Source organism: Vipera ursinii, assembly GCF_947247035.1.
Source record: "Vipera ursinii genome assembly, chromosome: 1".
In the NCBI taxonomy this organism is placed as follows: domain Eukaryota; kingdom Metazoa; phylum Chordata; class Lepidosauria; order Squamata; family Viperidae; genus Vipera; species Vipera ursinii.
This window is the reverse complement of record NC_139512.1, coordinates 256,910,725-256,925,187: the sequence shown is the minus strand read 5'-3', so window position 1 is coordinate 256,925,187 and position 14,463 is coordinate 256,910,725. Positions and strand designations below refer to the sequence as shown.

General features: G+C 39.0%; 1 protein-coding gene across 1 annotated transcript in view; it reads left to right on the top strand.

The window, feature by feature from the left end:
* Window positions 1-2,807: 2,807 nt before the first annotated feature.
* The window catches only part of LOC310646929 (amine sulfotransferase-like), a gene marked incomplete at both ends in the record, with an annotated part of 32,303 nt that continues 20,647 nt past the window's right edge, over window positions 2,808-14,463 (top strand). The window contains 2 exon segments of the mRNA XM_083373760.1: window positions 2,808-2,949; window positions 3,474-3,682. Of these exon segments, the coding sequence (XP_083229886.1) occupies window positions 2,808-2,949; window positions 3,474-3,682 (351 nt within the window).

Genomic DNA, 14,463 nt, shown 5'->3' with positions numbered 1-14,463 from the left:
CTAAAGGAATTGTTTCAGACAATTCAAAGGGGAGGAAGGGTGCCTCCATCTTGGAGAACTGCCTTTATTTCTCTGATTCCGAAGGAAAATCAGGACATCACTCAAGTAAGAAATTACAGACCAATATCACTTTTGAATACGGACTACAAGATATTTGCTAAGGTTTTAGCTAACAGATTGATGAGGGTTTTGCAACAGATAATTCATGGGGACCAAACTGGGTTTATTAGTGGTAGACAAATGAAAAATAATGTGAGGCATATAGTAGACTTGTTGGAATTTTTGGAACGGAACAACCAGATCCCTGCGGCGCTGATCTTTATAGACACCGAAAAAGCCTTTGATCAACTGGATTGGCAATTTTTGATGAAAGTTTTAGATAAAATGAATTTTGGGGATAAATTCTTACAACTAATTAGGGCATTATATCAAAAACAAACAGCTCGAATAATAGTAAATAATAGTTTGACTGAAGTATGTAATATTGAAAAGGGCACAAGACAAGGGTGTCCATTATCACCTTTATTATTTATTTTAACATTGGAGATATTATTGATTAAAATACGGAATTCGGAAAAAATTAAGGGAATTAAATTAGAGATCAGGATTATAGACTGAGGGCGTTCGCAGACGATCTGGTTGTTACGGTGACCCAGCCAAAAAATTCTGTTGTGGACCTGATGGAGACAATAATGCAATATGGAAAGGTTTCTGGATTTAAGGTTAATATACAAAAAACTAAAATATTAGCCAAAAATATGACAGTATCGCAAAAGGCCCTTCTAGAAGGGTTAACTGGATTTGAGATTGTTAAAAGGGTCAAATATCTGGGGGTGTATTTGTCACCCTTAAATGCAAAGTTATATAAAAATAATTATGAAAAGTTATGGGGAAAAATTCAAAAAGAATTGGAGAGTTGGAAAAAATTGCAATTGTCTCTACTGGGAAGAATTGCAGCAGTGAAAATGAATGTTTTGCCTAAATTTCTATTTTTATTTCAAATGATACCTATTCTTAAAAAAGACTCCAATTTGGAGGAATGGCAAAAGGGTATCAATAAATTTGTATGGGCAGGGAAAAGGCCACGAGTTAAATTTAAGATTATGCAGGATACGCGTGAAAGAGTTGGTCTTAAAATGCCCAACTTTAAATTATATTATGAAGCTGCTGCGTTGTCAGCGATAAGTGATTGGATTAATTTAACACAAGGGAGATTATTAAATGTCGAAGGCCACGACTTGTTATTTGGCTGGCATGCATATTTATTGTATGATAAGAAGGTAGATAATGTGTTTAAAGTGCATATTTTAAGACAGGCATTGTTGAGAGTTTGGAAAAAGTATAGACATAAGCTAAACTACAATACCGAAACATGCAATAGAAACATGCAATAGAAAACATAAATGTTGGCTTCAAACATGATGTGATTACATACAAGGAAATCCTAAGTTTGGAGAGGAACGTATGGAGTTTGAAGCCGTACAATTTTTTACGAGAAGAGAAGATTGTTCAAACCTGGTTTCAATATGGTCAATTACGGGCCAGGTGGAAAGAAGACCAGAAAATTGGTTTCTCAATGACTGATGAAAATCTGGTAAAGCAAATTAGAAATCAGGGTCCAGCACATATCAAACGGATATATCTTGCATTGATAGAAATTGACTCAGAAACAGAACTTGTTAAAGATTGTATGATAAAGTGGGCTCAGAATATTCAAGAAGTTATCACAATGGACACGTGGGAAAAGATTTGGGTGAGGAACGTAAAATTTACGCAAGCTCAAAACTTAAGAGAGAACTTTTACAAAATGTTTTATAGGTGGCATTTAGATCCTAAAAAGCTTGCAAGTATGTATCCGAACTATCAACCTAAATGCTGGAGATGTGGTGGCGAAGACGCAACGTATTTTCATATATGGTGGACCTGTAAAAAGGTTAAAGCTTTTTGGATTAAAATATGGGGGAATATGCAGAAGATATTTAAACAAAGGATAAAGTTTTGTCCGCAATTGTTTTTATTGGGCATAATTACGGATACTACTGTTGTGGACACTAAGTTGATGTTGAACTTAATTATGGCAGCAAGACTTTTAGTAGGTCAATATTGGAAAAAGGAGGAACTGCCGACTATAGAAGAATGGACTTTAAAAGTTTCTGACCTGGCGGAAATGGCAAAGATTTCGGCTTATTTGAAAGACCATTCGCAACAACGTTATATTATGGAGTGGAAAAAGTGGATTGATTATATCCAGAACAAATATGGGACTAAAAAGTTTCATTTAGCATTTGTATAAGTTTTTTATGTGATATTAGTACTGCTTGTAGTCATTTTATATGAGCTAGAGTGCGATAGACTTAATAGTTTATTGTTGTTAACATATGGTTGTTTATGATTGTTTTTATCTTTATACCTTGTATTTAGCTCTGGGAAGTTAGGGAGGGGGGAAGGGGTGGGGGGAGGGTTAGGGAGGGTTAAGAGGGGTTGGGTGGAGGGAGGGGGGAGGGATTGTTAAAGATAAAATGTATTGTAAAACTTTTCAATAAAAAAAATAATAATAATGTAATTAAAACTTTCTCTTCTACACAGAACTCCAAGAAGAACACCAAATTTATTGTTTGTAATGGAAACTTTTGTGGATGAAAATTGAGTTCATGAAACTAATTAATTAGAGAAAGTAATTTAATAATATATACATTGTTTTTCTTTATGTTAGCAGGATTCATGATTTTTAAAGAAGGAAATTAATACTGACCATCAATGTAGGAAGTATTGTTAATTGCTAAATTATTATATCAACAGCCGAAGTAATGGAGCTGGAGGAAGATTTCCTGTATAAATACAAAGGATTCTATTTCATAACTGCCTTGTCTTCACCCGAATGTATAGATTCACTGGACAGTTTTGAAACCCGAGATGATGATATATTCATAATCTCATATCCTAAATCTGGTAAGTTCAAAGATGTCTTCCAAGAAAGAGATAATCTTGTATCCAATGCTGTTATTCAGTTCCTCAGTATTTTGGTTGCAGTAACTGTGTCTTGCTATAACCAGATTTTAAAATTTATCATTTTATAAGAAACTGGAAATGTAGGGGAAATAAAGCTGCTAAACCTGTACTTTCGTCATTTTTATTTTACCCATACATTGCTGGATGGGTGACGTTGGCCAGTCACACTGCCTCAGCTCACCCAGGAGAGTTGTGAGGAAAATAGGATGAGGAAGGATTATTAGGTATGCTTGCCACCTTGAGTTAATTCTAAAACTAATAAAAGCAGGATAGAAATAAATGTGCAAATAGCTAGTTTTTTCTCATCCATCCATCAGTTTAATCTATCAATTTTAGAAGACTTCATTGTGTTCAGACATCTCTGAAATGTTTACTATTTCTCCTGATAGGAAGGTTGGCTTTGCATAAGTTCAAAGTTCCCCAAATGATAATGGATGAATTAATTAATTATTCCTTATTTGCAGGCTCAATATGGACTCAGAATATAGTGAGCCTGATTCTTCATGAAGGTCATCGAGATGAAACTGAAAATATTACCCTGAATGACAGAGCACCATGGCTGGAGTATAATATTTTGCATGTGGATTTTCCCAGTCGCCCATCGCCTCGTCTCTTTACTTCCCATCTGCCCTACTATTTGGTACCCAAAGGATTACGAAGTAGAAGAGCGAAAGTAAGACATATTTTGCTAACTTGTGAGGTGGTGTGGGGAACTGTCTGTCTTCTGTTCTATTAGCTCTGTCCCTGAATGTTTTATTATTAATTAGGCAAAGAGCACACAAACACATATTACATTGTTCCAATATGTTTGGTGGACACTAAAAGTTTTGAACGATGAGGAAAATAAACACAAACAATGTCAAGGTAAAAATCACCTTTGTAGAGGGCGAAGGACCGTGCTTCAGAGAATGCATGATGTGCATGCATGAAGGCAATAAAAACACGACGCATAATCTTACTAAATACCATTTACTTACAAAAATATAAAAACTAAAGATATATTATAAAGAGAGCTAGCTCACTACATCCTAACGTAACAGACAGTAACAGTAAAGTGAATAAAACAATAAAGATAAACACTGTGTGAACCTTTTCTAGACATGCGCATTAAACAGACTGAAACCATAACATTACTAGTCATATGGGATTCACTATGGTTACCAGATAAGTTATCAGAACAGGTGCAGAGAGCAGGGGAAATGTACAGTTAGAAATGAACTTTCTGACGAACAAAAAAAAAACATGCAGTGACATTCCCCTTCTTTCGTCAGCAAAGTGAATACTCAAGTAAGGCACATCTTCTCACGCAGATACTCATGCTGGGCTGTAGGAAGTGGTTTGTTCAGCATATCAGCAATTTGATCACGTGTAGGCACATACTGTAATGTCACAAAACCTTGTTTAACCAGTTGCCTTATGTTTTTATATCGGATGTCAATGTGTCTGGACCTTGAACCTGTAAAACATGTTTCAGAAATATAAACCACAGATTCATTATCTTCCATCACTGTGATCGGTCGAATCGGATGTGTCCAGATATCTGTGACTAAAGCATCAAACCAGGTTAAAGAATTGCATGCATCAGACACACAAGCATACTCAGCTTAGGCTTAGCGTCCTCCATGTTACAGTGATGTAACAGTTGTTCAATCTTCTCTTCTTGTGTAAGACTGAACCCCTTCTGAGTTTTGGCAACACCTAAATAAGTGTTAATACATCCTAAAGACTTCAATGTGAAAAACTTTTGTAAAGCTTTAGCAAAAACCTCACTCATCTGCTTATTTGGACCAATATAAACAATATCATCGACATAAACAAGAATTATCTCATACCTATTACCGGATCTTTTAGTAAACACGCATTCATCTGTTTCGGACTTAATAAAGCCCATTGAATTTAGTTTCTCAGAAAGACATAAGTACCACATGAAAGGAGACTGTTTCAGACCATAAAGACTTTTGTGTAGAAACCAGGTATCCCCTTCTTGCTGTCTGAAACCTGGAGGACCTTTCACGTAGATGTCCTCGTCAAGATCAGCGTGTAGATAAGCCGTTTCAACGTCGAACTGGAAAACTTCCAGGCCAAGGATAGTTGCAGTGGCTAAAGCAATTTTCACACTTTCAGTCCGCACTGTAGGTGAGTATGTATTTGTATAGTCCTCAGGATAACGTTGAGCGAAACCCTGGGGTACGAGTCTGGCCTTGTACAACGACTCACCATTCGGCTTCTTTTTGATCCTGTAGACCCATCGAGTACCAATAACTTTCTTGTTTGCTGGAGGGCTTGCAGGCGTAAACACTTGGAGTTTCTTTAGACTGTCCATTTCAGCCTGCATTGCCTCAAACCATTTATCTTGTTCTGATTCAGGAAGATGTTTGATCTGTGTGAACTTCTCAGGTGGAAGTGTAACATTACAAATCAAAGGTACAGGTGTTTTTGTTACTTGCCACGAATAACGTTTTGGAGGGATTCCCTTTGTGGACCTCTTGGAACGTCTCGGGCCAACCGTCCATTCTTCTTCCGTGTCGTCCTCGTCTTCATCATTGTCGCCAGCAGCAACATCGGCGGCTTGCGAAGACGGAACAGTAGGTTGAGAAGAACTCGTGGAAGGAACATTATCCTGTGAATCTTGATCATCAGGTTGTGTGGCATCAGCAACATCATCTCTAGGAAAATAAACTCCAGGATCGTTAGAATGAATCCTGGACCAGTCAGCATCTTCCTCAAAAGTAGCAGATTGTGAAACCACAATAACATGATGAGAGTCAATGTATTTGCTCCATTTTGAATTATCGTCAATACCCATAAATCTCATCCTTTTTGCTGCAGGACCCCCTTTCTTTCTTTGGGCTAAAGGAATATTCACCATAGCATATGAACCAAAAACATGGAGATGTGAGAGATCAGGCTTGTGTCCATACAACATGAAATAAGGGGTCTGATTTATCACACTACTCCAAGTACGGTTGATGATATGGTTAGCATATTTGATAGCTTCACCCCAGTATGGAAGACTGAGGTTAGCATCTTCAAGAAGGCAACGCATCATGGTTTGCAAAACTCCATTTCTGCATTCTGCCACTCCATTTTCAGCTGGAGTATAAGGAGCAGATGTCTGATGTACTATCCCATTCTCACGCATCCAGTCCTGGAAACGCTGAGACATGAATTCAGCACCACGATCACTCTGGATTCTGGCAATGTTGACATTGAATTGGGTATAGACAAGACTAGCAAAGTCTTTAAAGATCTGAAAGGTCTCAGATTTTTCTTTCATAGGATATACATATCCATATCTAGAATAATTATCAACGATTGTCAAGAAATATCTTTTACCACCAAGTGTTGGTGCAAAAGGACCAACTATGTCAGTGTGTACCAAATCAAAAATGCGTGTTGACAGGCGTGTAGCGCGTTTTGGAATTGCTGCTGCCTTGGATTTGGCTTTCTTGCAGACAGCACAGTCCAAGAACACCTTACACCCCTTTAGATCCAAACCTCTTGCGAACTCTGGCATCTTCTTCAGAACACGGAAACTGGCATGACCCAATCTTCTGTGCCACTTATGGATACACCTGGAATGCAAAGGTTTACCTGTTAGTGAATTCTCAACATTAGCATTTTTATTAGGAACCTTTGGAGTAGCAACAGGATCTCTCTCTGGGCCTGTGCTTTTTGGAACGTGTATACTTGCCTGCTCTTGCTGCTTAGGCTTTGGTTTTAAGTAATAAACACCACCAATCAACATGGTTTCAGCAACAATATCTCCATCTTTGACTATATAACTTGCTTTTTCAAGATGGTGGACCTGAAAATGAGAAAACCTAGACAAATGACTCTGACTAAGCAAATTACTACTGGCAGACGGAACATAGTAAACATTTGGAATGAGAGCACCGAGCTCTTCAATATAAACAGTTCCTTTTCCCATGACCTGAACAGGATGATTGGAAAAAGAGTAAAGTTCACAAAGTTCAGGTTCAGGCTCGTGCATCTCTGTGTAAAGCTCTTTTCTGTAGGTAACATGTAATGTTGCTCCGCTGTCCAAAGTCCAAAGAAGTCATCTGTCGTACTCTGGTTGAGGCTGTGGATCGTTGGCCACAACCAATGTGACAAGTGGAGCTTGTGGATCACGCTTGGAACCACGACCACGACCTTGTCGTCCACCTCTACCTCTGCCTCCTCTGGAATCTGTTCCTCTGGGCTGGTACGTGACGGGCGCTGGAACTCGTTGGGGACAATCCCGGGTGGCGTGTCCCACACGATTGCAGATGTAGCATCTTGGCATCCTTGGAACGTAGGTCCTTCCACGGAAGGCACGCCTCGCTGAAGCTCTTGATGCAGGTGGTTCCCTTAAATGTGGCACAGCTTGCATAAGTGCCTCTTCTTCGGCTAAAATCCTGCATACATGATCCACTGTGCGTTGAGCAATAGGCACTTGATTGATCTTGGAAATAGCATCTTTCCACTCATGATTCAAAGAATTGATGATAATGCTGATCATTTGAAAATCATCAATAGGATAGCCTTTTTCACCCAGTTCTTTTCTAATACCTTTCATTTTAGTCAAATGTGCTCCAATATGTTCACCAGGTTTTAATCTGGAACCATGGAACTTAGACAAAAGTAAACATGTAGACTCAATTGATGTAGGCCGATAACATGTCTCTAACTGAGTCCAAATTTGTTGGGCAGTTGCATCTTTTGAAAACGTGAACTGCAATTCAGTGTCCATTGACATCAATAATGTTGTGCATGCTCTATTATCCAAGTCCCATATGTCAGGAGTCCATGGCTGGGCAGGAGGATTAAACACCATCATGTGAGTACCTTCTCTGCGTAGCAAAAGTCCAACCTCACTGACCTATAACCCTGTAATTCTGTCCTGACTTCTTTAATTTTGAGTCACCAGCCAGTGGTACAATGGAAGGTGTTTGATGAGGAATATACAGTTGAGGTACTGGCTGTGCAGGTTGTGCAATCCGACCATAACCTGCAGGGGGCACCAGTGGCATCTGTGCCTGGACATGCGGCAGTTGCATTGAAGCTGCCGGTAGTATTGGTGCTGGCTGTGACTGTCTTTGAGCTGCTATTCTACCCTGGCCAGCAGGAGGTGCTGGCGCTGGGGCTGGTGCAGTAGCATAACCTGCAGATGACACTGGCGTTCACATATAAGAACCCGGTGGCAATTGCATGTGGGTTAAATATGGCTGTGTTCTGCCAGGTAGAGGGACTTGCATAGAAGCAATACTAACAGGAGAAGCAATAGTAACAGGAATCCTAGCACCATCAGGGGCTGGAGCCTCAGATAACGGCAGAAATCTTGTATCTCTGAGCAAAAACTCCTCCATGGACAGTTGCGAGAGTGAGAGCTCCAATTCATGTCTTAATGCAGCTTCACCGGTAGATGATGCTATAACATTTGCTTCAGGCATCACTGTGGCTCTGTATGGCTTTTGGGACAGCCCATAATCATGTGACATAGGAGCCTCCGGTTCCCATTCGTCTTGCATGACACTCAATGATGGGCGTGACTTTGGCTTTGGGGAAGAAGGAGGCAATATGGCTTCTCCTTGTGGGTGTGGCAATATGGCCGGTTCATGCTCATAACACCTCTCATATTGCTGAACCATTGACACATATTCCTTTGCCTGCTGCAAACGCTTTTCAAAACCCCCAATTTGTTCACAGTAGCCTTGCATAGCCCTATCTCGCATAGTTTGCTTGGGGCTTGAAGGAGCAGAAGAAACTTTCTTTGGCTGAACTTTAGGTTTCGCTCCAAGCCTTTGAAATTCATCTTGAGCCCCTGGAGTGTGAACATTTTCAAAAGCAGCTGCCAGGGACTTCCGGTGGCTGCGCGGCGCCGGAGACAGCCTTCCCGGGCTGCCCGCGGCTCAGCTGAGTAATTTTCACCCGAAACAGCGCCGATCAGCTGTTCGGGTGAATTCGAAGCCCCCTCCTCGGGAGAAGAGGAGGGGGTGAGGCCCCAGGTAGGGGTCGAGTTCTCCGGGGCCGCCTGAGCTTGTAGCAGAGCCAGGCGTTTGCGACCACCCCTGCCTGAAGGAAGGACTATGGAATAAAAGGAGCAGGCAGAGCGGTACAAGAGGAAAAGGTGAAGAGGATTATTATATTTTACTCTCGAGCTTGATGGACTTTCTAAACTTAAAGTGAAAGTGTGTCATAAGTGAAAGTAAAAGATGGCGGCTAAACCTCCCCCAAAAACTCTTCAGAGTGCTGGAACTTCTCCGGTGCAACAATCATCATTGCAGGCGTTGCATCCTCCTGATGTATTGACACCGAAGGATTTACAAGATGCTCTTGAAAAACATGCCCAGGTAATTCTGGAATCAATGGGTGATAAATTTGCACAGATGGAGGAGAAATTGGAGAAATTGGAGGAGAGAATGGAAGAGAGGATGGAACAGAAGTTCAGTGTGATGAAGGTAGACATTTTGTCTTCAGTGCATAAAGTGGCTGAATGTGTGGAAGATCTGGATGAAAAAGTGGAAGATTTGACTCAAAAGAATGCCATATTAGAAGCAAAAGTATTGGAGAATGAAGATTTAAGAGACAAAATGGACAGAGAATTGAGTCTTGCTCAATATTACCAGATGCAGTTTGCTGTTAGAATCAGAGGCTTAAAAGAGAATATTAAGGAAGATCTAAAGCAGCTGATTTCTGAGGCTCTGGAAGTGGTATTGAATCAGCCAGCATCTGAAATAAAGGGAGGCATGGATAAAGTGTTTCGTGTGAATTCATGGATTGCTAGACAGAGAAAGCTGCCTAGAGATGTGGTGGTTTATTTTGCTAAGAGGGAAATTAGAGATGAAGTTATACAAGCTGCCTATGATTCTAAAGTTGTGATTGCTGATCAAGAAGTTTTGGTTCTTATTGTTGATAATATAGGGGTGTTTATGTTTGTTTTTTGATTTTATGCCCTGTATTTAGCTCTGGGAAGTCGGGGGGGGAGGAGGGAGTGGGGGAGAGGGATAGGGGTGGGGGAGGGGGGGATTAAAGTCAAAATGTATTGTAAAACTTTTTAAATAAAAAAAAAGAAGTTTTGGTTCTAAAAGAAATTCCTCCAAAGATTTTAAGGAGAAGGAAGGACTTTACATTTCTTGTGCAAGAGCTCAAGCAACGAGATATAAGGTTCAGATGGGAGATTCCAGTTGGGTTGATGGTGATGCATGAAGGTAAAAGGTACCGTCTGGTTACTGTGATGCAGGCGCGTGATTTTTACAATAACGTTTTAAAAGCAACCCCATTATCACTTCTGGAAGCTGCAAAGGGATCTGGAGAAGGAGAACATCAAGAGGCTGAAGATGGACAGACAGAGGAGAACGGTGCTGGAGGAGATCAAGCTACAACTTCTTTGGATGATCCTAGAGAGCAGAGGGTGACGCGTGCTGCTTTAAAACGATAAAAAAAAATAAAAGAACAAGACCAGCAGAAGTCTATGGAACTTCCACAACGTACTTACAGCCAAGCAGTGGGAGGAGCACGGCCTAAAAAAGATAGTCCTATCAAAGCAGTGCTCCAAGAGCTTTGGGATGATATGCATGGCAACTAAATTTTTAACTTGGAACGTTAATGGACTAAATTCACCACAGAAGAGGAAGAAAGTTTTTCAATATTTAAAACAATTCAAGATAGATGTTATATGTTTGCAAGAAACGCATATTAGGGTTGTGGATCAAAAGTATTTATCGAACTCAGGGTTGGGTACGCAATTTGTTGCTTCTGCAATGAATAAGAAAAATGGAGTGGTTGTTTATGTTAAAAGTGCTTTAACAGCAGACTTAATTGAAACAGATAAGCATGGAAGATACGTTATGATAGAGCTGCTGTTAGAAGGTAAAAAGACGCTTTTAGTTGGATTATATGCTCCTAATCAACAACAAGCTGACTTTTTTAGTTTACTTCATACAAAGCTTACCCAGTTGGATTATAAATCTTTTATTTTTATGGGGGATTGGAATGGTGTTTTGGATGTACAGATGGACAAGGCTGGAGCTTTTAAGCGCGTCCCAAGTCATGCTAGACTGCCTAAATCCTTTTTTGAAATGAAGGATGACTTGGAATTGCGAGATATTTGGCGTGAGAGACATTTGCAGGAAAAGGATTATACTTTTTTTTCTGACAGACATCAATCTTTTTCCAGGATCGATTTTATTTTGTTGACTAATGATTTTTTTAAGGACTAAGAAGGTGAAGATTTGTGCAAGAACTATTTCTGATCACAGCCTAGTTTGGCTAGAGATTGATAAGGAGAATAGAGATAGGCGCTCGTGGCGCGTAAATGAGAATTTGTTTAGAAATCAGAGAAATGTGGAAGAATGCAAACAGCGGATGAAGGATTTTTTTTGAAATTAATATGAATAAGGGCACCTCTATGGACATGGTTTGGGATGCTAGTAAGGCCTATATGAGAGGGGTGTTGATATATATGAATAATAAACATAGACGTGCTGTGGAAGCTAGGAGGAAAGAACTGGAGAATGAAATAAAGGAAAAAGAAAAGGCTTTGATTTTGAATTCGGAGGATGTGAAGATTAAGGAGGCTATTAAACTGTTAAGAGGACAATTTGATAAATTAATGGCTGACCAAGTGGCAACCAATTTGCGGTTTGCCAGGCATAATACCTTTTGCAACGCCAACAAACCAGGTAGATGGTTAGCTTATAGATTGAGGAAAAAGCAAAGGGCTTCTAATATAGACAAAATTGAGCACAAAGGAAGGGTTGTGTTTCAACAGGACCTTATTAAGGATGCTTTTGTGGATTTTTATTCTAAATTATATGCTAAGGAGAAGATTAATGAAAAAGACATTGATATATATTTGGAGAATGCTAGCATCCCGGTTCTTACGCAAGCACAAAAAGAAGGGATTAATCAATTAATTACAGAAGAAGAAATTTTTACAGCAATTAAGGAATTGAAGATGGATAAAGCACCAGGTACGGATGGTTTGTCTGCGGCTTATTATAAAAATTTACAATTAGAGATGATGAAACCATTAAAGGAACTGTTCCAGACAATCCAGAGGGGGGGAAAGGTGCCACCGTCTTGGAGAACAGCTTTTATTTCCTTGATTCCGAAGGAAGACCAAGATGCTACTCAAGTTAAAAATTACAGACCGATATCGCTTTTAAATACAGATTACAAGATATTTGCTAAGGTGTTGGCTAATAGACTGATGAGGGTTCTGCAACAGGTGATTCATGGGGACCAAACGGGGTTTATTAGTGGTAGGCAAATGAAAAATAATGTGAGGCATATAGTTGATGTGTTAGAGTTTTTGGAAAGGAACAACCAGATCCCTGCGGCGCTAATCTTTCTAGATGCTGAAAAAGCTTTTGATCAATTGAATTGGCAATTTTTGATGAAAGTTTTAGACAAAATGGATTTTTGGGAAAATTTTTTACAACCGATTAGGGCATTATATCAAAAACAAACTGCCCGAATTATAGTTAATAATAGTCTGACAGAAGCATGTAATATTGAGAAGGGCACAAGGCAAGGGTGTCCGTTATCGCCCTTGTTATATGTGTTAACATTAGAGATATTATTGGTTAAAATACGGAATTCGGAAAAAATTAAGGGTATACAAATTAGAGATCAGGATTATAGATTGAGAGCATTCGCAGATGATCTGGTTGTTACAGTGACCCAGCCAGAGAACTCTGTTGTGGACCTGATGGAGATAATAACACAATACGGGAGGGTTTCTGGATTTAAAGTTAATATACAGAAAACCAAAATTCTGGCCAAAAATATGACAGTTTCGCAAAAGGCTCTCTTAGAAGGATTAACTGGATTTGAGATTGTTAAAAGGGTTAAATATTTGGGGGTGCTTTTGTCGCCCTCTAATACAAAGTTATATAAAAATAATTATGAAAAACTATGAGGGAAAATTCAAAAAGAATTGGAGAGTTGGGGAAAATTGCAATTGTCCTTGTTGGGACGGATCACAGCAGTGAAAATGAACGTCCTGCCTAAATTCCTATTTTTATTTCAAATGATACCGATTCTTAAGAAAGATTCTAATCTGGAGGAATGGCAGCGAGGTATCAATAAATTTGTTTGGGCAGGGAAAAGGCCACAAGTTAAACTTAAGATTATGCAGGATACTCGTGAAAGAGGTGGTCTTAAAATGCCTAAATTATATTATGAAGCTGCTGCGTTAGCAGGTATAAGTGATTGGATTAATTTGACACAAGAGAGATTATTAAATCTTGAGGGCCACGACTTGTTGTTTGGCTGGCATGCATATTTGTTGTATGACAAGAAGGTAGATAATGTGTTTAGAGTGCATATTTTAAGACAGGCTTTGCTGAGAGTTTTGAAGAAGTACAGACATAAGTTAGATTGTAAGATACCATTGTGGGCAATTCCAAAACACGCAATAGAAAATATACATGCTGGTTTCAAACATGATGTGACTACGTACAAGGAGATTTTAAGTTTGGAAAGAAATGTTTGGTTTTTGAAGCCATATAGTGTCTTGCTAGACGAGAAGATTGTTCAAAATTGGTTTCAATATACTCAGCTACGGGCCAGGTGGAAAGAAGATCAGAAAAATGGTTTTACAATGACTGATGAAAATCTGATGAAGCAAATTAGAAATCAGGGACCAGCACATATTAAACGGATATACCTTGCATTGATAGAGATTGATTCAGAAACAGAACTTGTTAAGTATTGTATGATAAAATGGGCCCAAAACATCCAGGAAGTTATCACAATGGACACGTGGGAAAAGATTTGGGTGAGGAACGTAAAATTTACACAAGCTCAAAACTTAAGAGAGAACTTTTATAAAATGTTTTATAGATGGCATTTAGATCCTAAAAAGCTTGCAAGTATGTATCCGAATTATCAGCCAAAATGCTGGAGATGTGGAGATGAAGATGCAACATATTTTCATGTATGGTGGACTTGTAAAAAGATCAAGGTTTTTTGGATAAAAATTTGGTGGAATATGCAGAAGATTTTTAAGCAAAGGATAAAGTTTTGTCCGCAACTTTTTTGGTTGGGAATAATTACGGATGCTAAGGTTGTGGACACTAAGTTGATGTTAAATTTAATTACGGCAGCAAGACTTTTGATAGGTCAGTATTGGAAGAAAGAGGAACTGCCGACCATAGAAGAGTGGACTTTAAAGGTCTCCGACCTGGCAGAGATGGCGAAGATTTCGGCCTATTTGAAAGATCACTCGCAAGAACGTTATATTATGGAATGGAGAAAATGGATTGAGTTTATCCAGAACAAGTATAGGGTTAAGAAGTTTCATGTAGCATTTGAATGAGTCTTCTTTCTTTTTTTCTTTTTCTATTTTAGTTTTTCTATATATATTTAATATTACTAAGGTTTGTCTTATCCTATATAAGCTAGAGAGTGATGGATTTTAGAGTTTATGGTTGTTAGTATATGGTTGTTTATGATTGTTTTTTT